Below are 25172 nucleotides of genomic sequence, written 5' to 3'. Positions count from 1 at the left end.
CTGCATTACTGGGCTGTCCCTTTCCTTAGACATGAAATAGAGAAAGAATAGGGTTTGGGGGTTAGACCTGCGTTTGGCTTGAGTAATAGTGAAGATGGAAGGATTGAGGGAATGGGGACAGTAATGAGCAATATATATTGAAATGCTTTCAGTCATAAGTCGCTCTGACTGATGAATTGGACGGTCAGGATTAGAGATGAAGCTAACAGAAGCCATCTGTATGTGCACAGTAATTGAATCCAGGTGAACGGGTAAGTTTCCAGAGTGAGTCCGTGAGGAACTTCATAGGACCCAGCAAATGAACCTATTGCTTCAGGAGGACCACAAGATGTCAGAAACAGGTGACGACCCAAAATGGCCAAGCAGAGTATAAAATGTCACACATATATGATTACAAGTGTGTAAAAACATATGTATAAGGAGAAAACTAGGAGATTGTGCAAAACAACGAAAACAGCTATATTAGGGTAATGCATTTGTGGGTGATCCCCACCCCCTCCCCAATGTCTTCAGTGTTTCATGGTTTTTACTTAAAAGGGTAAAGAAAAGGCTGGTGTCATGGTTCGCGGACCCCGAGCCTATGAAGACAGTGGGGTTGGGGTTCGTTGTCTGAGGCAGTGGTGAGGATAGGAAGGTGTCTCTGGGGTTCGGCAGGGTCCGTACTCAAGAAGTAGCAGCGGGAAGGATTGGTTGAGTGAGTGAATCCGGTCCCGTTCTTCCAGCACTTGACCCTTCCCACTAAAGATGCAGTCTTGTCCCGCTGGAGTTGAAGGACATGTGTTCCTTGTATCACACATTTATTCTCGATCAGTGAATGCTTGCTTCTCCTCTCTGACTAGATCGTAAGCTCCTGGGGCCAGGACCACTTTCACCGTTGTTACCTCAGGATGGCCTATCCAACACAGAATTTCCATCCTGTCCCAGATTGGTGTCTCCCCTGCCGCTGCCTGCTCTGGCGGCTGCATGGAGTCTGGGTGGCAGAGGGGACTGGTTCGTAGCTGATCTGGTGAAGAGGCGATGAAGGTTGACGCGGGGATACAGGCATTGTGGAGGGACAGGCTGATTCACCGCGCGTGGAGGTCGAGGGGGAAACGGATAATGGCGCTGTGCTCTCAGAGCGGGGCGGAGGGGGCCCAGGGCCTGCAGGGGGCTGGTGGGGTGGAGGCACGGGTGCCTGTGGCGTGCCAGGAGGACACTGGTGGAGGAGCCACTAACATCCGGCCGTGCCTGGTGACCTCAGGCTGGGGGGCGTGGGTCGGGGGGGCTCTCAGGGAGGTTGTACGCCTGTCTTCACTGTGCCTCAGTGTGACCCCATTCACCGGCGTGTGGGCTGTGGTCTGTCCGATGAGCCTGTCCGTATGCTGGGGGAGGGATAGATGAAGTGTGTGGACTGGATCGTAGAGTCCGTGCGAGTTTTATTTTATGTGGACGTGTGGGAACAGCAGCAGTCTTCGATTTGCTGTCTCTCCACTTGCTCTGCCCTCCCCCACGTGGATCCTGCACGGTCCTGTGCAGGCTGATTTTCTGTAAAACATGACTGATTCACTTACAGCCCCTGCTTGGTACACGGCGTCCTTCCTAACCTGGCACTCAGAGTTCTCCATAAGAATCTTGTGCCAGGTTTTGGATCCATCCTTGACTCAGTGGATAATTCTCTGTTCCCCAGATGCATCTCTGCTTTCCTGTCTTCACACTTTTGCTCACTCCTGTCGGCTTGCTTGCAGTGCTCTTTTGACTTCTCTCAGCCACATTTCATTTGTCTCGCAGAGCTCAGTAGACAAAAGCCTCCAGGCCAAATCTGGCCTGCTGCCAGTTTTTATAAATAAAGTTTTATTGGGAAACAGTCACACTCACCGGTTATCCATCATCTGTGGCTGTTTCTGCAATCCTGCCGCAGGGTTGGCATAGCTGTAGCAGAAACCCCCCTGGCCTGCAAAGCCTAAAATATTCACTCTGGCTCTTCATGGACAAGGTTTGCTTTTATGCATGGTGTCAGGAGCGTCACAGTGTACCCTCTAGAAGTCAAGACTATAGAATTCCTGGTCTTTCCCAGGAACATGGGGACAGAGGGCTAGAAAGAGATGGAAATCATAAATGTCAATATGGAATTCCAGTCATCTTGTAGATCATCTCCCATTTTCAAACACAGTTGAAACCACGGACTTAGGTAAAACAGTCTTAAACTAAGCCTTAAGGAATTACAAGTAGAAAGGCCAGTATCTGACACTGAGAGTGGTGTGACAGTGGGGAAATCACTGTCCTTTAGAAAAAGAGGATGAGGATGTGAGGCTATAAGTATCAATGGCCCCAGGTCCATAGTGACCCATAATTTTTTTTCCACCCTTGATGGAAAATTGATGGAGGAAAATTTAATAGTGATGCATATTGGGTTGTGTTGGTTGGGACGGCACCCTGGGAGTGTAAGCTTCCACTGGATCAGGTGCTCTTACTACATCGTTCATCCACGTAAGTTCTCCAGTGGGGAAACCAGATGGTAGGGATGAAAGTACAGTCTGGACCCAACAGACAGGTAAAGCCATTTGTGCAATTCATTGATAAATAGTTAAAAGGGATTGAATGGAAGTTTAGGAAAGACCTGGTAATATTGGCAAGAAAAAAATGGGCAGACAGGTCAAATGGTCATTGGACTTCTGAGTAGAACTGATCTTAAGGAAATAATTCTCCCTGAAAGAAATTCTGGCAGTAAAATCCTTTATATGCTGCTAATGTGAACTTTTACTAAGTCATCCATCTTCACTTTATCTGTTATGTGTCCAGTGTGAAGCTAGATGAATTCTTTTTGGAAAGAAAGCCTACATAGATAAATTATTAGGATCTGTGAAATATGTGTATTTGAGACCATTTATTTTGTATGTTTCCTTTTGCACATCCTGTCATATAAATAATCCTGCCAAATGGTGATTTTACAAAATCAGATTTGACCTGATAGAAGTCTAGGCACGTAGTCATCATACACCTGAGATGTAATGCCCAGGGGTCCTCTACAAAGACAGACGCCTGTTCCTGATTAAGGAGAACAAAAGCTACTGAGCACAGAGCTAACACGTCCTCATTTTGGAGACATTAGCTGAGAGTGTTAGTTTGTACCAGAGTGAGCCACTAGTAGAACAGTGGGTTCTGTTTCTTTCCGGAAATACTTAGATGTGTTTTTTTCCTCTTCTTTTTTTCCTTATTTTTTAAAGAACGAAATAACTTAGATTTACAAGGGACCACAGTATGCAGCTCACCATGCTGGGTACTTTATATTATTTTGTTTTCATAACAGTAACCTTAATATCAGCCCTTATCTCAAAAATGTAGGAAGTGAAATTCAGTCCTTAAAGGCTAGACACTGGTGTACTTATGATATGAACCCATAAATAACCCTGTTCTAAAGTAATGCTTCTTTTGGTACCCTGAATATATCTTCTCTTTTAGAACTTGTTATTATGGAAAATTTGAAACTTAAGCTACTTGTAAGTTGAGATCGTAGTATAATGAATCCCTGTGTGCCTCCAGCCCAGTTTCAGTAGTTACCAACTCGTGGCTAATCTTGTTGCATCTTTAGCCCCTTCCCCACCTTGCCCCTGCTTGTGATTCTGAAGCAGACCTCATATCCCCGTTATTTCATCTGTTGCAGTACTTATCTCTTAAAGGTAAGGACTTTAAAGGATAGCCATGATACCACTATTGCAGCTAAATAATAATAATACAAAAAGTACTAGTCTCTTAATATAATCAAATATCCACTCAATGTTCAAATTTCTAATAATTTCATAGTAGTCACTTTTTTAAAATAGTTTGTTTGAATCAGGATCTAAATAAGGACCCTGCGTTGTGTTTGCTTCATATGTCTCTTGTTAAAATTTTTCACTTCGTTTTTTAACTTTTTGAAATAATTTTAAATTTACAGAAACATTAGGATCCAGAATAGGACCAAGAACTCCTACATTCATCCAGAATCCATAGTTACTAACATTATACTTTATTTGCTTTCTCGTTCTCACTCTCTTTGAACGTTGTAGACATGATGGGATGCCTCATGACCCCTTAGTATGTCCACATGCATTTCCTAAAAATAACAATTTCTTACCTAACCGTGGCATGCTCATCCACATTCCAGAAAAACACTGGTGTAGCACTGTCTAACCCCTGTACTCCATTCAAATCATGCCATTGTCCTAATAAGGTCCATTATAGCAAAACCAACAGCAATCAGATTTTTTTTTTTTTCCCACCTTTTCTTTCTGGTTCAGGATTCAGTCACGTCTCTTTATAGTCTACTTAAGTCTGGAAGGGTCATTTAGTCTTTATTATATCTTTTACAACTTTGACATTTTTTGAGAGTACATATCATTTACTTTGTTGAACGTCTGTCAGTTTGTATTTATCTGCTGTTTCCTCACGATTTGATTCAGGTTACACGTTATTGTCAGATACTAGAAAAGCAGTTGTGAGTTCTCAGTGCATCATATTTGGTGGCTCACAGTTTCGATTCATCCTGAACTTTTGTTTTAAGGTTAACTTTTTAAAAAAACTTTACTTCTGTCTCTTGTTTAAGATTGTGTTTGCCAGGACTTCCTGCTATAAAGTTAACAAGTTATTTTGTACTTATTAACTAAAAAGTATTTTAGGGGAGAGATCTTGAAACTATAAATTATCTTCTTATCAAACTTTTACCCACCAGTTTTTTTTAGCACATTACAAATATGGCCAAATGGTGATTTTTCTAAGTGTCGTTCTTCCTATGTGTATTAGTTGACCTTCTGTGAAAAGGTAGACTTTCCCGTTCTCTCCATTGGTTATTGATTTATTCTTTATGGACTCACAGATTCCTGTTTTACTCAGTAGGTTACACTTCATTACTATTATTATTTACGTTGGTGTTTGACTTGTCGTGGATTGGCCATTGGGGTTAGTCACTGGGTCAGACTGGTTGTTGCATCCTTTTGATGTGTCCCCATCGTTTTTGGAGCACTTTCTTTCTTTATGACATACAAGATGTTCCAGCTCCTATTGTTAGGTTCCTTGCCCTAGCCCTAGAATCAGCCATTTGTCCGCGGTATTTAGAATGTAAAATTTGTGCTTTTGTATTGCTCGCCGTCATTGGGTAGTGGTTGCTTACAGGACCTTTCCTGTGCGTATGTATAGGCATACAGGCACTTAGATACCAACACACAGATGTTTATGTCTGTCCCTGTCTCCTCTGTATAGCTGAAAACCGTGAGCTCACGCTGATACTTTTGGTCTTAGTCTGGTACCACATAGTCTATTCTGACCTTCCTCCTTTCTGTATATATGCCTTCTGTCTCCTGCAGTGGAGAATCCTGGCTCCCGTTACCCTCACTGTATTTACGTATTTGCTCTACGTCTCTGGATGTAAGTAGTCTCCCAGACAGGCTGTCTCCTGGGGCCCTGGGGCCTGCAGGCTTGTGCTGGGCCAGAGTCCTTGGTCCCCGAGGTGTGAGCATGGAGTCTGTCCCCCGCCCCCCAGCAGGGCAACTCACATTGGCCTAGGAGGAGGATGCACTGATGCTTAGGACGTGTGTCTTTGGTGAGCAGCTGTTTATAAAGAATGGGCAGCATAAAGTGAAGGGAAGAGAGGAGAGAGCCGAGAGTGATAAGACTTAGGACAGAATCAGAGTGGGTGAGTAAGCTACATGGGGAATTATACCTCTTCATTTGTTCTTTTGTGAAGGGCTGAAGTATATACAGTAGAGTCAGGAAGTAAAATTGCTTCTTGCTCCAGGGGTAGGGGAGCTCTGGAGTTTTACTTAAAGATCAAAAGGGATGTTTGGGATTTTTTTTTTTTTTTTTATAAGTAAGCTCCATGCCCAGCATGGAGCTTAACATGGGGCTTGAACTCACAACCCTGAGATCACAACCTGAGCTGAGATTAAGAGTGGGATGCCCAACCAACTGAGCCACCCAGTTGCCCCCTGTTTGGAATCTTTTATATCCATATATAAAACAAAATTTGAAGTGATTTTAAGATAGAAAAACTTTCAGGTTTGTGTCCCTCTTCCCAGCTCCTTAAAGGAGAATAATATTAAATGCTCATATATTTGTATCAGGACTTTCTTGTTCTTTATACCTTATATCAGCTATTTCTTGGGTGAAAACAGCCTTGTTCGTGTATAAAAGGTAATCTCAGAACTTCAAAGCATAACAATAATGCTGTTAATCTTGGAATATCACAGGATGTCGTCCCCCCTCCCCACAACAAACCCTCAAACCCCTGTCAAGTCGGATGCCACAGATTTCCTTCTGTGGCCTTTTGTCATCATGACAGAAGGGGTCAGAATTGAGAACAGATTGGGGAAGACGTTTATACTATTTGGCTTAAAATGGTTGGGAGAGGAGAAGATATTCTCTTTAAGTCAGGCTTGGATCAGCATGGCGTGATGCTACGCCAGATGTTGGCAGGGCAATAAAATACAGAGCTCTTCTAACTCTGGCAGGGTTGCCACTCTGTTCTGTGAAATTCCTCTGTGACCCCAAAGAACCACGCTTTCTGAGAATGTCTCCTGATAGCAAGCCCCATTGCAGGAGTAGAGCCGGGGCTGTAAGCAGAAGATACAGAGTTAATCAGTTTAATTCATGTAGCAGTTTTTATTGTTTGGGTAATAGTGGTGGCTTGTAAAGGATAGTGTTGTTAACAAAACTGTAACCCTAAATCCAGACCTGACATCACGAAACAATGTCGGGTTCCAGTCAAACAAAGTAATCAGTATAAATGAACGTATGTGGATAGTAAGTAAATTTTTTAAATTATAAATTTCTCTACCTTTCTGTCTTCCTTTAAGAAAGCAATGTCTTAGGTCCTATGGAGGGATTGACCTGGTGTGTAATTAAGGCACAGGCCAAGAAATTACATTCATTATAAGCACTTGAACAAGGAAGTTGGGACCAGGAAGTCTGGTGGTTATTCTCGCTTGCCACGAATGCAGAAAGCAGTTGTTGCAAATGCATGACCATTCTGTTACACATCCTCAGGCATGTAAAATTGGTAAAGTAAAAACATGGCAGCAGGATAGGTCAAGTTGGCCTTGGAGTAAATGGTCAAAGCAGGACATGTGTTTTACCAGTCTCTGATTGTGGGCTCGCATGTTTGCTTAATCCTAGGCATCAAACTTCAGGAAGAATTGCTTGTCCTTTGGAAGGTAAGTCGTTAGAAATGGACTATTCTTGACTCTGGAAATTCTCTTTGCAGATGCTGTCTTTGCCTTTCAATTACGCAACCCAGTGCACAATGGACATGCTCTGTTAATGCAGGATACCCATAAGCAACTTCTAGAGAGGGGCTATCGGCGCCCTGTCCTTCTCCTTCACCCACTTGGTGGCTGGACAAAGGATGATGATGTTCCTTTGATGTGGCGTATGAAGCAGCATGCCGCAGTGCTGGAGGAAGGAATCCTGAATCCTGAAACAACAGTGGTGGCCATCTTCCCATCTCCCATGATGTATGCTGGGCCAACTGAGGTAGACTGCTTTTAAGATTTTCCATGAAGCAGAAACCACGTTTGCTAACACAGCTAGTGTTGATTTTCCTCTGATCTGTTGGTCTGTTCCAGACATTCAGGATGCCTGGAGTACTCTCATGCTCCTGTCGGGAGTGTTCTGTAGAGGTGACCCCCCAAAAGCAGTCTTCTTAGGAACGGAAAGACAGGGAAAGGCTTCTCTTGCTGTTATTGTGGTTCTTTGTCCCAGTTTTGTGAAGGAAGGAACATTCCCTGCAGACAGAGGGTTGGATGAGCTGGGGAAAGTGTGACATGCTCTTCTTAAAACTGTTGGCTTGGTTACAGGCAGAACTTTGGTAATACCCATCTCAGCCCTTTAACAAAGTACTGTCATTTTTCCCCACAGACAGATTTGGTCTGATTTTTGCTGCTTCTGAACTTTGGAAGGGCCAAAGGTATTTCAGTGGGAAGGTAATAAGCATGGTACCCTTTAAAAAACATTCAGAAGACGTTCTTCATCTGTTCTTTTGTGAAGGACTGGCGCATAAAAAAGGGAGGAAATAAAATTAATTCTTGATATTGGGTAGCAGAGAGGGTTCTGGAGTTCTATGTAGTGGTCAAAAAGAATGTTTTGAGATCTTTTTATGACCATACATATAGAGAGGACTTAATCAGGTTTTTGCTTCAAGGCAGAATAGGCATTCAAAAAATATTTGTTGAATGGATGAATAAATCAATGAATGACCTAAAAACAGTGTGTGGGAAATTCCTGGCCAGGTTCTTGTTGAATTTTCAAGATAAAGAAGGAATGCACGTTATTATTGCATTCTTTTTCAGCCCTTGAAGGGAGATGAATTTATTTGGATTTATTTGGGAGGCAAACCCTCTTAAAAAGGATCTAAATAATTTATATATTTTCTGTGATGTCATCCTCCAAAAAAGTTTAGGAAATCCAAGCGTGTTTGGCTATTCTTTAGGCTCAAGCCTAAAAATTTTTATTGGAGCTTAGTTGTGGATTTGTACGATCTTACTGTCTCTTTATCCAGGAAAAAAAAAAGAAAAAATAATAATCAAAAAAACCTGAAAGATTAAGATGTATTTGACTCTTCTCTTAGACCCAGTCTAAATAACGCATTGGAATTTCAGTGGGTAAAGCTCCTCGTACTCTTCTTCCTTGTTTGTTGGTATCAGAGATTCATGAGAATTAGGCAGGGGATCACCCTTTAAGTTTCCTCGAAACCATCACGATTCTGTCTCAAAGAGGAACTACATTGTTTTGGAGATAAAGTGACAAATTTTGTTCCAGTAGTTCCCCAGCCTTTCCTTTGGTGCTGTCTTCATCATCATCATTTTAAAGGAATCATTTGGTCTCAAGTTCTCCAGAATTATAGAATGAATGGTTTTTAAAGTGGGAGTGACCCAAGCGAGTTCAGGGTCAGGAATAGGCCACCAAGGAAAATAAAGGGATGTACCTTCCCAATTCAGGACATACTTTGTCCTCTTCGTGTTTTGTTTCTTGTTCCCTATCTAAAAGGGAAAGAGAGATGACATTTAACTAAACTAAAAATTGCTTTTAGAAAGGTGGGGATGAGAGGATAGATAAATAATAAGAGTAGCCAGTTAGGCTAAAACAGATTATTCTTTCCTGAGAGGCCACCACAAAGAATTAAAGCATGCTGTTTTGTCTACGTTGGAAAGATTTTGTGTCTTCTGATTTCAGAACCAGGTGTGTTTCTTCAGAAAGATTCGAAGGTGAAGGTACGTAAAGGTACCTTTGGGGTGCTGCTACGTTTTGGCTTCCCTGAGAGCTGTGCTTTTTGCAAGCATAGCTGACAAGTAGTGAGCTGGCTGCAGCAGGCCCTTCCTTGGCCTCTGAGTTGATGCCTGTTGCTGCCCACCACGGCGTGGTCCGGTGGGCACAGTGCAGGCCTGCTGTCAAGCAGTCCAGGCATGGTTCTGGTTTGCCCCCATCTGGTCTGTAATCTCAGGCAAGCCTTCTGTAGACTTCTCTGGGTTATGTGTAAGTGCACAAGGAGGTTGGACCAAATGCTCTTGAAATGTCTATTCCGGGGCATTTTCTAGTTTGTCTTACTTTCTTTTGACTTCCTAACATGGGAAATAGTATGTATTTCACAGATATACGATTAAGTGGATGTCTCCCGTTTGAACAGTCATACAACCAGCACCCAGACTTTTAAAAAAAGACTCTTATCTTCATCCTAGAAGCTGTCCGTGTCCTTCTATTCCCCCCCCCCCCCCCATTCTTCCCCAGTGGTACCCGGTATCCTCACTTCTCACCTCATGGATCCAGTTTGCTTGTGCCAAAGTTTACATACTCTGGGAAGCAGACTCTGAGAGCAGGATTAGCGTTCAGGAAATTTATTAGAGAGAGCTCTTGGGATCAACGCCTGTGAAGAGGAAAGAGAGGAAAGGAGTGGGATTGAGTAGGGGGAAAAGTGAAGCTGTGATTCAGTCTTAGTGGAAGCCTCAGTTGACCCTGTGTGGAGTTCTGGAAAGGCCCTCAGAGATGTTCCATGTTGCACAAGAAATAGGCATTCATGCCCCCGTGTCGACCAGTGACTGGCTGCCCAGGGAAGGGGCATGCCCTTGGGCACTGCTGCTCTTTTCCGAGGAGGCAGTTTCTGAAGAGGGCTGACAGCTGCTGGGTGTGTGCTGGCCGCTCTCCCAGGAGCTGGGGAGTAGTCCTCTTTTCCTGGGGGGACCTGAGTGTTGCGTCAGTGTCCAGCCCAGCCTTTTTATAACTGAAATCCTACAGTATATATGTTTTTGTGTCCGGCCTCTTTCACTTTACATTGTGTTTCTGGAACTCAGCCTTCTCGTTGTTTGTAGTTGGTTGTAGGTTGGTCAGTCTCAGTACTGCCTCGTGTTCATCCTGTGATGATACCCAGTACTGTTGGCGGGCGTGTGGGCAGTTTCCAGTGCTTTGCTAGGAAGACTAGCGCTGGGATGAAGATTTTAGTGCATGTCTTCTAGTGGACATGTGTGTTGTTGCATACCGAGGGGTAGCATTGCTGGGTCGTGGGTATGCGTTTGTTCAGCTTTAGTAAATGCTGTCAGTGAATTTTCTCATGTGGTTGTAGCATTTTACTCTCCCAAATGAGAAAATAGGTATTTCCTGACTTATACTTGATTATTGGTTTTTTTTTTTAAGGATTTTTATATTTACTTGAGAGAGGGAGAGAGTATGCATGCTCGTGAGTGGGGGAAGAGCCGGGAGGGAAAGTTGCAAACTCACTCCCTGCTGAGCTCAGAGCCCAACGTGGGGCTGGATTTCACCACCCTGAGATCACGACCTGAGCCGAAACCAAGAGTCTGACGCTTCACCAGCTGCACCACCCAGATGCCCCTTGATTATCTTTTCATTTTAGCCAGTTTGGTCCTTTAGCTTGACTGTTCAGCCACACATTTTCTAATAATTTACTATTTCTTAACCAACCTCAAAAAATGTTTTCATTGAACCAGTTTCACTGAAGAGGAAGTGGAGAAGCAGTAAACGAGTAGTATTTATATGTAGTGATTGAGAAATAGAATGTAAAAATAGCTCATTTTCAGTGAGCTTTTACTGTATCTTCCCGGCAGTATTTCAAGGGTTTTACATGTATTAGCTAACTTAATCCTTACGATAACACCAAGAAGGTAGGTATGATTATTAATCTCAGTTTACAGATGAGGAAACTGAAGGAGAGCTGTTAAAAAAAAAATCTGTTCCAGGGGCACCTGGGTGGCTCAGTAGGTTAAGCGTCTGCCTTTGGCTCAGGTCATGATCTCAGAGTCTTGGGATCAAGCCCCCATCAGGTTCCTGGCTCAGCGGGGAGCCTGTTTCTCCCTCTCCCTCTGCCTCTCCATCTGCTTGTGCTCTCTCGCTCTGTCTCTCTCTCTGTCAAATAAATAAAATCTTAAAAAACAAAACCCAAAAAAAACCTAATTCTAGATCACAGGGTAGTCTACAGGTAGTCTGGTTCTAGGGCCATATACTGTAACTTCCACAGAATGTTTTTTGTATCTTGTGGTCTATTATTAAAGTAGGTTTTAGGGGCGCCTGGGTGGCTCAGTGAGTTAAGCATCTGCCTTCAGCTCGAGTCATGATCCCAGTGTCCTGGGATTGAGGGCCCCCCCCCCCCCCCCCGCCCCATATGGCTCTTGCCTGCTTTTTCCTCTGCCTGCCACTCCCCCTGCTGGTGCTCTCACTCTCTGTCAAATAAATAAATAAAATCTTTAAAAAATAAATAAATAAAAATAAATAGGTTTTAAAATAAGTGGCCACATAGGTTTTAAAAACAGACTGGAAATAAATTCTTACAGTATCTTACAGGAGTTCCAAAGCAGTGCGGTGACGGCCTTGGCTGGCGTTCATCAGAGGAGGAACCTCTGTACAGTGGCTTTCAAACTGGTACTTTATCACTGCCTGGAATTGTGAGTTGTGAGATTCCTGGTTCATCTGTATTCTTGCTCTTTGTGTTCTTACCATCCCTGCCTCATGGTATCAGTAATATCTGCCAATGCGTGTGCTGCTATGGGGGGTGGATAGGCTGGTGTAAAGCATTTAATGCGTTGAGTAGTTGGTGATCGCACAAGCTAGTGAGTATCAACCACTTTTACTAAAAAACAATTACAAACCCCTTTGCTGCAAGTTCTCAACACCCCTAGGGTTCTGTCCCCACACCAAGGGAGCCGCCCTCACCTCAGGGCTCTTGTCAGTCTGTGTGAAGTCCTAGAATTTTGGTTTTGGCAGAGAGTCCGGGGTGACCTCCTCTGGAACAGACTTAAGTCAGAGCATGCATCCTTTGATTTGGAATGTCCTTCGGTGTTTGAGATAATACATAAAGAACAGGAAAATAAATAATAAAAAGACAGTGAAAATAACCACCTTTTGAGTGCATGGGTATGTGTCTGTCACACAGTGAATAATCTTTGCCTCCGTTGTATAACCTCGTCCCCACAACAGCTCCGTGAGACAGCTGTCTTCCCATTTTGCAGATGAGGTTGCTGCAGCTCAGAGAGGCCAGGTAGCAACGGTGGGCCATCAGAGAACATCAGAGCCGGGCAGTAGTTAAAGGGGTAAAGGCAGATTTTATTCAGGAACTATTGCAATGGGGGGAAAGAGACCTCCGCGTAGAACTGGGCTCAATGCTGAGTAGGGCGTAGACAAGTGGGGGTTGATAGCCAAGGGGCAGAGTGGGTGGTGGTTGGGAGGAGGGTGGGGGTGCTCAGTGAATAGAAAATCACCAAGAGCAAAACATCAGAAATTACAGGCAAGACATGATTGTGGTTAAACAGACCTCGCAGGATTCTTGCTGAAAGCAAGCCAGCTGATCAAATATCACTTAGGAGAAGGTGGGTGGTGGGGAAGATCCTTGATCACATGTCGAGGATAGGGAGCTTCTGTTAACCTTAGCAAGACTTTTGCTAAAACTGGGTAACACAGGCCCTACATGGATGGCACTGAAGGTCGAGGCTTTGAGGGCTTGGAGGAGTCTCACTAGAGATAGGTCAAGCAGAGGTTCAGACCCTCACTAGCGTGACTGCAGAGCTGGGACTGAAATTCAGGCCAGTCTGACTCCATGGCCTGCTTTCCTTTCTCCAGAGCTCCTTGCGCCTGGAAGTCTCTAAGGGGCCTGGTGGGTGGTGAGTGGGAGGGCAAAGAAGTCAGATGCCTGCACAGAGCTCTGAGTTTTCTAGAAGGGTCTGAAAGCGCCTTAAAGTTGCATCTGCCTATAGGTCTCTATCGGGAGTATCAGTTAGGAGGCAAGAGGTGTGGTTCTTGTCAGGAAGCCCTGGATCTGGTACTGGAGCCCAAGGCAGTTTTTAACTTCTGAACTTTGAGAGAAACACTGGAAGTCCTAGTGAACCTCTCTGTATTTTAAACCCTTAAATGTTTTACTGATTTATGACCTGGCAAGATGTAAACGGTTAGATTGAGTGGCTTGCGAAAACGATCCGTTTCTTTTTCTCAAGTGCCCCCCTTGAGTGTTTGACTTATTTGGCTTATTCACAGCCTTAAGTGAAGAATTTTTTTGTAATTAAAAAAACATTCATTTTTGTAGCTTTTCCAGTGACATCAGGAAAAAGTCTGCCAGTAATGCTTATTTGCCAACTAATAATAATAAAATAAAAACAATGACTCTCCTTTAATCATTTTCTGTAGGTCATTGAGAAGGCATTGGGACCAGATTTGTTTCCCCAGCACAAATACTTTTCAGAGCAGTGAGCAGCTGTGAAGCCTGTCTGGTTATCAACAGGATGTCCCTGATTTTCCAGTCTGTAAAGATTTACTAGCTTGATTCCTAAATTCCATTTTAGAAATTGGGTGGGTGGGGGGCGGCGTGTGGAGAGAGAGAGTTACTTTTCTAATGCTAAAAGGTGTTATATGAATACATTTTCGTTTTTTGGGAGGTATTCATGGACTGTAGGAGATTGTGGTTTTCCCATCTCACAAAATACCAAGTCCATTTTTGTCAAGGATAGATAATGCGTGAACGTGCTGAAAATACAGTGCATTTTGGAATGTGACGCTGTGCCACTAACAGCTATATTCTTGGGTTAAGACATTTGAATAAGGGTAACCAGTTGAATTTTGGAGGAGACATAGTTGGAGGTGGGGATTTCTCTTTGCCATGGAAGTTACCCACGCGTTAGTAAATGGCTCCTTAGTCGAAACTGTTTGTGTGCAGGTGAGCAGATGCCCTGCACTGGGACAGCAGGCGTATACTGCCCCTGGGTGAGCGTGTGTTTGCTTAATAGTCTGTGCTTTATACCAGTATCTGCGGCTCAGGTAGGCCGTCTGTTAGGACATAAATCTGTTCCTCCCTGTAATCACTTCTCAGAGTTCAAACAACCTAAAGAGACATTTCTTCTGGAGATTTAAGCCTAATTCTAAGAGCCATAGATTCCCCAGTTTTAATTGTCAACTTTGATCTTCTTTGGGCCTTTGATAATTTTGTCTTCTCATTTATCTTATTTGTGTTTCTGGAGTCATGCGACACAGGCCCTTATCCAGGATCTTTGGGATCACGTGTTACCTAATTCTCCTGGGATATAAAGCACATTAGTATTTCTGTGGCACAGTGAATAATTTTCACTGTGGGATCAGTAGAGCCCACCACTAACTCTGTGTCAGTTTTATCAGGTTTTGCTACTAAATTAGTTTTAAAAACTAGGTACCTGGAGATTTTTGAATTTCAGATGCACGCGTTACCTAATTGTAGTAAGTGCACAAAATGATCCTGTTGTATTCCTTAAACTCACACAATGTCGTATGTCAGTTATATCTCAAGAAAGCTGGAAAAACTTGGATTTCAGGTTTTTCGATAAGCAGTTGCGGGTCTGTACCACAAAAACGTCTAGAATTTGTGGGTGTGTTTCGGAGGTAATTTTGGAGAGCTGTATAGTCTGATGTATATATTTTTTGCTTATATCTAGTTTCTTGGTAACCGAAATTACTAATTTATTCAGAGACATTAGATTTTACAGGTGTTTTAGATGCTTTTCGTGGGGGAAAATGCCCTTTTTTCCTCCTGATTTTTCTGTGGATTTTCTGCTCAGCATCTGTTCTTGTTTCTTAGTGAAGCGGCACCACATTCCAGTACCATCTGTTAGTCTGGATTTCCTGCAGTTAGGTAATCTGTGCTGTTCCTTCCCTAAGTGTAGTGCTAACCAGGATTTGTTCTGTCTTGCTGTAGGGCCTGACACACTGTAAGGGAAGAACAAGTATGCATGAATTTAGGGGTTGGAGATACCCAGGAATAATACTCACTCTCTGAGTTATTCACTTTGTACCTTGGACGTGTTAACTGAAACTCTCCAAGTCTCAGTTTCCTTATTTGTGAAGCAGGAATAATAACTGATCAGTTTGCTGCAAGCATTAAATGAGATAATATTTATAAAACACTTGGTACAGTGACTAGCGTATTAGGAGGAGCTCAGTAATTGGTACCTATTTTGATCTTCTCTCACCCTGGTAAAGGACTTCATGAAATGTTTTCCAATGTCTCAACCACCTTTGGTTCCTTAAAATAATAATTGGTGAGAGGGTGGAAAATTTGCTTTTGATGAGGCTGGGCCATGGTGGATTTACTCTCTTTCCCTGCAATGCTCCCACTCTGTAAAGCTGGGCTCAGCCAGGGAAGCGTATCTTAAAAGAAAAAAATTAGTTTGGTAGCTGATGGTTCTGAACAAATACATTTCTTACATTTGAGTTGTGTTATTTCAAAGACTCAGACAGTTGAGATTCCTTGCAGATAAAGGGAATCTTTGGGAGAACTTGTAGTTTGAAAGTGGGATCTCAGTTTCTTGATTTGCAGAATGAAGGATTTGGATTCCACGGTCTAAACTCCGTTTTAACCCTTAAGATCGTGTGATGAGAGCAATTGTAAATTGTAGTTCTCTTCTACAAGCTGGAGAATGAAACATCTAAGTAGAATTTGTAATTTTTGCATTGCACATCAGCAGTGTGACTCTTGTGAGGACTGAATACCGTTCAGTGCCCGTACAGAGTAATAGAAATTGGTAGAAGCATTCAGAGTACTAGTTGCACAATTAAGATTGAAAGCCATAAGAACCCAGAATCTAATGATGGGAGGAAAGGATGAACCTCTTTTTTCATTTACCCCTCTAGGTTTTCCCAGTCACTTGAAGAGTTTAAAATGATTCCTACTGCTAAGAAATCAGGAGGCAGGCCATTATGATTTGGGAATTTCGTGAAAACAGATAAATATTAGAGAGATGTGATAGTGTACAAAGAAGAGAGAAGGGTATTTTAACGTGGAATTTGTGAGATGAATGAAGGTATAGATTTTTTTACCCAACAAAAGTATGTCATGAATTTGACTTTGTAAAGAATTTTTGTATTATTAACATAAGTACACTTTTGATAGTTTGCAAAGGAAAATTTGCACATTTATGTAAGAAAATAGTTTCTGTGCCTAAATTCTTTTATAAACCAGTTGAGTATTTTGAGTTTTGCCATATGGAATGTTGACTTTAATAAAATTTATTACACTTATAAAAAAGCAAGTTTCAGAGTGAATATATAAAGAATAGGTCACCTAAACTGGACTTAAATTATTCTATTTATTATCCTCAGTTTGTTTCTTTCTCTCTCTCTCTTTCTCTCTTTCTTCCTTCCTTCCCTTCCTTGCCTTCTTTGCCTTCCTTTTCTTTCTTTTCTTCGTGCAAGGGGTTGAGGGGAGGAGGATAAGGCAGAGGGAGAGAATCCCAAGCAGGCCCCATGCACAGCATGGAGCCCAACATGGGGCTCGATCTTATGACCTTGAGATCGTGACCGGAGCTGAAATTGAGAGTCGGATGCCTAACCAACTGAGCCACCCAGGCACCCCCCTCAGTATTTGTAATTAAAATTGAAGGTATATACTTAGGCTGCCAGGCTTCTGGGATAGTGGAATTTCTCAATTGGGGCAGGAGAGGATGGTGTAGTAGTTGCAATATTGTATGTAAGTATTATAGTCCAGTTATATATTTTTGTAATGTAATTTTAAATTTGGAAAGTTTGTTCATTTTTTGTTTCAGAAACTGCTGAAAATAAAATTTACCAAAATCTTCGCCAGGTTTGGGAGTAGGGGAGATAGATAATGGATACCGTTTTTCTAATGGAGTCAGGGAACAAATGAGACTTCATGTTTATCAAAAGAGATGTCAATTAAAAATAGGTAAGGAATAAAATGGGTAAGAGACAGTCTTCTAAGTAAGATGGCCATATTGGGACAAATCAAGAGCAATTCTAATTCTAAGGAATTTACATTATGAATATTGTGTATGGAGATGTATAATTTGGGTTCCTATCATTTTGGTTCGGTAGTCACACAATATCTTAATAAATCTGTGATGGATGGTAGGGAGTAGGCATTATAGGATTAATATTTGCATAGATAAATTATATTTCTTTAAGAGTTAATTATAATTTGAATTACAGACTACTCTGTTATTGCTATTGGACAGCAAAACTTAACTAATTCTGACTTGTATTAGTCACAATATGGAAATAAGAGATTTGAATAAACCTTAGCCCCCAAAATGTACTTTGGGAGGAAATTCTAAATAAATACCTGTTTTAACTACTGATTCTAAGTAGTCCATATTCTGTGTAACATTTTGATAAGACAATTCTCAAACCTTATTTGAAAGTGAGGTAATTGTTGAACCTCAATATTAGAATTTAAACAGGGAAGTTTAAAGAATTACTAAACTTCAATAGGAGAGTGATTATAAAAATGTAAAGTGAGCTCTGAAGAGTACCCTAGGGTTGAGGGAAATTACCAAAGGGAAGATAAACCTGGAAAAGGGATTTCCCTCCTAAGACTGGAGAAGGCATAGTTTCATCCCACCAGATGGTGGAGAAACTCAGTGGACTGGACCACAGCTGGGCTCACAGAAACCAGAAAGCAGGAAACACCCCTCTGATGAACAGGCTAGCTGAGACTAACAGACTAGTGTTCAGAGTGGGTCAGGGCATTGGGAGGGAACCCGCCTGCTGCCAGTGCAGTGCACAGAGTATGATACCTGTATTGAGGTGGATGCAGGAAACAACCCTCTGGGACACAGGTGAGCACACGTTGGTAGGTGGGTGAACTGTGGGGATTGGGGAGCTGCTGCTGGTGGGAGGCTTGGAATGCACCAGTATCTGCACTAGGTGGACAGCAGTGGGGTGGTCATTGGGCTCAGGCTAGGGCTTTGGGATCATTGAAGGCTACTGTGTACTTTGGGCTTGTCCATGGACCAGAGTGCCACTCAGTGTCCCCATACACAGGCACCTTTGACACCTCTTCCTCCTACAATGTCCCTATGATGTCCTCTCCTGATAAAACTTAACATTGTGCTCACTATTAAGGGAGAAATGCTCAAAGAATTCAGTCCATTATCTCAGAGCAAGTAGTGAAGGGTGAATTTGGAGTTGAGAGACAATAGGTTGATAATTGGCACAAAAAGCTATAGAGTGATGGGGCGCCTGGGTGGCTCAGTCAGTAGAGAGTTGGACTCTTGGTTTCGGCTTGGGTTGTGATCTTAGGATCATGGGGCTCCACACTCAGTGGGGCTCTGCACTCAGTGGGGAGTCTGCAGGATCATGGCGCTCCGCACTCAGTGGGGCTCTGCACTCAGTGGGGAGTCTGCTTGGGATCCTCTCCCTCTGCTCCTCCCCCATGCTTGTGCTTTTGTTCACTCTCTCTCTCTCTCTTAAATAAATAAAAATCTCAAAAAAAAAAAAAAAAGATGCTAGGGGTACCTGGGTCGCTCAGTCATTAAGCATCTGCCTTCAGCTCAGGTCATGATCCCAGGGTCCTGGGATGGAGCCCCGCATCGGGCTCCTGGCTCAGCGGGAAGCCTGCTTCTCCCTCTCCACTCCCTCTGGCTTGTGTTCACTCTTTCATTGTGTCTCTCTCTGTCAAATAAATAAAGAAATAAAATCTTAAAAAAAAAAATGCTTGAGTTACATGCCCAACAGGGAAAAAATAAGCCTCAAAAAAAAGGGGAGGTGCCAGTAAATTACCTGCCAGCTAAAATGAAGCTATTGACACTCTAAAGGAAAACAGCACAATTCAGACTCTTTCAGGTCCAGCATACAGTAACAAATAATTACAAATATGAAGAAGCAGGAAAGTGTGATGTATAATCCAGAATAAAAGCTGTCACTAGACACATACCTTGAGATGATGCTGATGTGGGAATTAGCAGTTAAAAGCAGTAAAGCTCCTTAAAAGCAAGTATGGTCTTATGATGAGGAATCTCAAAAATATGGAAACTATATAAAAAAGAATCAAATGGAAATTCAAGGACTAAAAAAGTAGATCTGAAATGAAAACATTTATTGGATGGACATAAATGCAGACTAGAGTTGGCAGAAGAAAAGGTTAGTGAGCAAGTAGCCAGAACAATCAAAGTTATTTGAGGAAAAAAAAAGGTAGATAGGTGGGGGAAAAAATGAGCAGAGCCTCAGTGACCTGTGAGCAGTATCAAGCCATCTAACATATGTATAATTGGAGCTCTGAAAGGAGGGGAGAGGAAAGAAAATGTGGCAGAAAAGGTTTTTGAAAAAAATGGTTAAAAGTTTTCCAAAATTGGTGGAAAACTTCAACCTACAAATTCAAGAAGCCTAATAAATTTAAGAATAAATCCAAAGAAAACCACACTTAGGCACAAGCAGTCAGTCTGCTGAAATTTCATGATAGAAAGAGGACCCTTGAAAGCAAAGCGATAGGGGCTCCTGGGTGGCTCAGTTGGCTACGTGGTTAAGCGTCTGACTCTTGGTTTCAGCTCAGGTCATGATCTCAGAGTCGTGAGGTTGAGCCCCGCTGTCCAGCTGCACGCTCAGCAGGGAGTCACCGCCCCCCCACTCACATTCTTTCTTTCTCTCTCTCAAATAAATAAAGTTAAAAAAAAAAAAAAAGTAAAGCAATAGGGAAGGGTGGGAGGAAGAGGGAACAGGAGGGAACTAGGAGGAATAATGGCTAACTTCTCAGGAGCAATATGAACCAGAAACAGTGGAGTAACATCTTTAAGAGAAAAGCAAAAAGAAATGTCTGTTAATCTAGAATTCTATATTCAAGCAAAAATAAAGGTGAAGTAAAGATATTTTCAGATAAATGAGAGTTGAGAATTTTATTAGAGAAGAGTTTTTGAGAAATCTTCCAGCAGACTTCCTCACAGGTCCCATTATTTGCTCATGTGCCCACACTGTGTGGCTATGCAGCAGGGAAGGCTGCAAAAACAAGGACCTGGCATTGTCATCCTTTAGACTGAGGTTTCTGTCATCAAGAAATACATCAGGGCAAAGAGAAATCAGTTGTTGTATAGACAACCAGCACTATTTGCCACATAGGAGTTAAATTACTTTTGTAATCGGAAAAAAAGCCAATCTGGTTTTTGGCACACACATGCGAGTAAAGTAGAAAATAAGTCACTTGTTAGGTTGGCCATTTATGGATCCTTAGAAGACTTGAGAGGAAAGCCACAGATATCACCTTGTATTCCTTCTTCATATGCATTCAGTATTCCAAACATGCTTGCCACTAGGCATAAAAAGATAATACATCTTGACCTCAGTGTGCTGAAGGGAAAAACAGGCAGCTCTCACAGGGTTTTAGTGACCACGTTCTAAGGCAGCACGTCCTCTTTTTCATAGAGAAAATGAATTTTCTTCAGAAACACTGGCTAGGAAGCAAGAAATGCAACTGGAATTGTCATGGGCTGTTGCAGAGTAATAGTAAGAGCAGCAGTGTTCGTGATTGTCCTTTGTTGAGGGCCAAGTGCTATCTTGAGTGTTTTCAGATCTCCCACCAGTCTGATGTGTTAAACGTCATCTTTGTCATTTTCATAAATTTGGAAACTGAGGCTTCATTTTCAAGTCCGAACTTGACTAAGGGCCTTGTATCATTAAGGGGCAAAACCAGGATTTAAATCTAGGACGGTCTGATTCTAAAACCAGTATTCTTAAACCAGATACAGGATGACTTGCATTCTTTTGATTAAAGCATATACCTTTTCAGTGGGTTGTAAGTTGATTCTCACCAGGCATTCTTGGAAGAGTTACACGTGATTTGCTTATTCCTGGTTGTTAACAGTTTTAAAAGTATTCTAATAGGGAAACCATTCACCAAAATGTAAATTGAAATTATTCGGTTACTTGAAGGAGAATGTTGACTCCGTCTATGTTTGTTGTGTTTACCTTTAATTTACTCATTTAACCTCTAGAAGACATCAAACAAGCAATTACATTTTCTGGTTATTTTATAAGCCAAAATTAGAACTAGCCACTGCCAGTTGCCTTGTGATCCTGTAAGGTACTAAGTTTTCTGGCTTTGGTCTCCTCTCCTTTTGAAAGGGCAGAGAGGGTTGGGTTAAATGATCTGAGCTCCCTTACATGTCAAAATTAAGCCATACGTCACTGGTTCATTGATCTTTTGGTACTTGAATGATTTAAGTGTCTAGATACAAATATTTAATGAGCAAAGTAAGTTCACCTAAATTCAGAGACCCTTAGATTGCCCTTTTAACTCTGTAAACAGTAGCTAATTTGCATGAGGCTGAAATGATTTTCCACTTAAGTTGAAAAGTAGTTAATTGATTATTTGATTTTGACTAACCCTTTGATAAAAATTCTGAGTCTGAACTAGCAAAGGTCTTGGTGTCTACAGTGAAGGGGCGGAGGGGAATGAGCAGAATTTTCATGAAGCACTGAATCTGAGGGTGGTTGGAGGAGAAGTGGCATATATGAGGAACAAAAGTCCTTTATCATTGTGTTTTGCCATCTTGTTCATACAGAACTATTGCAGCTCATTGCAGACAGTAGTAATGCTGCATAGTGGAGACATATAGTGATAGGACCTTAGGGTCCTCTTTATTTAGCCAGCATATGGGGAAAGAGAATTAGGATAGTGCTCAGGAGGTTTTTTGAATGTTCCATGTTTGGAACTGGCACATGCCACTTGGGCTGTCATTCTTTCCGCCAAAACTCTGCCACGTGGCTACACTGTAAGGGATACTAAGGATTATATTAAACTGTGTTCGCAGAAAGAAAGGTAGTATAAGGTCCATAGAAATACAGGTATATGGAAAAAAAAGTGAGTGAAAAAAAAAGTCAAGACAATTATTAACTCTAGGAAAAACAAACAGTTGTACAAGTTGGGGAATAAAATAAAGATGGTAATGGCTAACATTTATTGTGTACTTTATACCAAGTATTATTCTAAGTCTTCACATTTCATATATTAATTTTCTTAAAAATTTTATGAGATAAATACAATTGTAATTCCCATTTTACAGACAAATGTTGATTTTGCCAACAGTGGTGATATCACTGTGTATTTATTGGGTAAATGGGATAAGGAATGAGGAGAATGGAGTGAGAGTCAAGCATCATCATAGTAGGAAATAGAAATAATGTAGAAGTAATATAATATCTAAAATTAGATCGTCAGATCAGCAGTGTACACATGCCATTTAGAAACACAGGGTGCCTGACTGGCTGAGTCAGTGGGGCATGGAACTCTTTATCTCGGGGTTGTGAGTTCAAGCCCCACATTGGATGTAGAGATTACTTAAAAATAAAATCTTAAAAAAAAAAAAAAACCAAAGAAACGCAGAGGTAAATACCAGTAGAAATAACTGAAAAAGCTGAAACGCCTCAGGGTGATCAGTTTGAGTGTGGGATCTGGGATTGTCCTTTTGCTGTTGGACTGTCTAAACTATGTCGATAAAAATACATCTTGGCTAAGACAAACTGTCAAGAGAGAGCAAATGACAATGATGTGTGGGTGGTCATCATTTATATCTTATTTTCACCTAGACCAGAAATGGTTTTGTAAGTCGCTAGATGGTGAAGCTTAACACTGAAAGGGAGCTGAGGCCAGATTTCTAGACCTGGGTTTCCTCTGCACTTTCTTGGCCAAGTCACTTGACCTTTGGGCGATCATTTTCTTCAGGTGTTAATAAGAACGATGATCTCTTACTTCAGCTTCTAAAGTTCTACAGTCCTGGTGCTAAATGAATAAGTTTTTTATTTTTCAACAAGTGCTGGTGTGACTGCATCAGCTTCCGAGGTAGTTTGGATGCAGCAAAGCTGTAGAGTCCTGAGCAACACCTGGTTTTATTCTTACCTGGGATCTTGGGTAGGAGTCACTTAGCTATACAGTGTATGTAAGGATTCATATAATTGAAATCCTTGTCATCCAGTAGCTTTTTTTTTAACATGTTCAAATATAGAGAGGAGTGCGTACTTTAGAAGTTTATGTACAGTTCAATGTATTTTTACAGTGAACGTACTCTAATTACCAGTGCCCAGATCCTGGATCGAGAAACAGAACATTACCAGGGACTCCTAGAGCTAACATCAAAGTGGATTAGGTATAGGCTCTTATTTCCAAAGTTTGTCGAAGGATTCATCTTGTAATTTTCAATTCAAAACATAGTTTTCAGTTAAAAGATGAGTAAGTTCTGAGGATCGAATGTTCCACTTGGTGATTATAGTTAATAATACTATATTATATACTTGAAATTTGCTGAGAGTAGATCTTAATTGTTCTTGCCACACACATACACACAAAGGTAACTGTGAGGTGATAGATGGGTTAATTAACTTGATTGTGGCCAATATTTAATAATATATATGTCTATCAAATCATGTTGTATGCTTTAGATATATACCATTTTATTTGTCAGTTATAGTCAGTACAGCTGGGGGGAAAAAAGAACATTACCATTATCCCAGAAGTCCCTTCCAGTTGCTTCCCTCAAAGGATCACCCGCTAGCCTGACTTCTAATAGGTTAAATTTTGAACCATGTATAAATGACATGTTGTGGTTATGTATAATCATATAGACACATGTCCATTTACATATCTCGTAGGAGCCAGAAATATTTATAAATACATATACATAGACATGTATACCCGTTTATGCTTTTAAGTTTTGGTGGGGAGGGCTTGCCAGTTTTGTTTCTGGCTTTCCAAGATGACATTTAAATTTGTTGAGATTTTCTACTGATATTCATTGTAGAATTAGTCCAAGTCCTTCTCAACTGATATTCATTATAGAATTAGTCCAAGTCCTTCTCAACTTATGATGAGATTTTCTACTGATATTCATTATAGAATTAGTCCAAGTCCTTCTCAACTGATATTCATTATAGAATTAGTCCAAGTCCTTCTCAATTTATGATGAGATTTTCTACTGATATTCATTATAGAATTAGTCCAAGTCCTTCTCAACTTATGATGAGATTTTCTACTGATATTCATTATAGAATTAGTCCAAGTCCTTCTCAACTTATGGTGGTGTTATCCTGATAAACCCGTCATAAGTTGAAAATACCATTAAGTCAAAAATGCAGTTAATATTCCTAACCTTCCAAACATCGTAGCTTAGCCTGCCTACCTTATGTGTTCAGACACTCATTTAGCACAGTCGGGCAAAGTCACCTCACGCAAAGCCTATTTTATAATGAAGTCTTGAATAATTCATATAATTCATTGAATGCTGTACTGAACGTGGAAAACAGAGTGGTCGTACGGGTGCAGAATGGCTGTAAATGTGTGGGTTGTTTACCCTTGTGATCACGTGGCTGATGGGGAGCTGGGGCTTACTGCCCCTGCCCAGCATCATGAGAGAGGATTCTACTCCATTGCCAGCCTGGGAAAATACCGGAACTCAAAGTTAGAGGTATGGTTTCTACTGAATGTATGTATTACTTTTGTACCATCATAAAGTTGGGGACCATAAGTTTGGGGCCGTTTCTATACATGCATTTATTATCCATTTCCTACTTCTAAGTACTGGCATAAAAGCATAGTTATCAAATATGAAAACTTTTGTTCTAGGTCCAGTGGCATTGCAGGGCACGGATGGTTGCAGGAGCCAATTTTTACATTGTTGGACGAGACCCTGCTGGCATGCCTCATCCAGAAACAGGGAAGGATCTGTATGAGCCAACTCATGGTGCCAAAGTGCTGACAATGGCCCCTGGCCTAATCACCTTGGAAATAGTTCCCTTTCGAGTTGCAGCTTACAACAAGAAAAAGAAGTGTATGGACTACTATGACTCTGAACAGTAAGTTTTATATTCACAGACCTGTGAAACACCTTGTGCTCTAAGCTGCTCAGCTTTACAATAACTTGAGTGATGGCAGGCTTTGTTGTACCCATTTTAGAGCAAGGTCAAACCTGGGAAACTAACTTCTCAGTATT

At 41.6% G+C, this 25172-nt stretch overlaps 1 protein-coding gene across 1 annotated transcript in view; it reads left to right on the top strand.

The window, feature by feature from the left end:
• Positions 1-25172, top strand: part of PAPSS1 (3'-phosphoadenosine 5'-phosphosulfate synthase 1) — a 95687-nt gene that overhangs the window by 57610 nt on the left and 12905 nt on the right. Inside the window, exons 10-11 of the mRNA XM_045799211.2 lie at positions 7214-7482; positions 24806-25035. Of these exons, the coding sequence (XP_045655167.1) occupies positions 7214-7482; positions 24806-25035 (499 nt within the window). The remainder of the gene's footprint in view (positions 1-7213; positions 7483-24805; positions 25036-25172) is intronic.

This window comes from Ursus americanus, chromosome 13 (genome assembly GCF_024610735.1).
Source record: "Ursus americanus isolate L20-20 chromosome 13, mUrsAme1.1.p, whole genome shotgun sequence".
Lineage (NCBI taxonomy): Eukaryota > Metazoa > Chordata > Mammalia > Carnivora > Ursidae > Ursus > Ursus americanus.
This window is presented reverse-complemented; position numbering and strand designations above follow the sequence as displayed.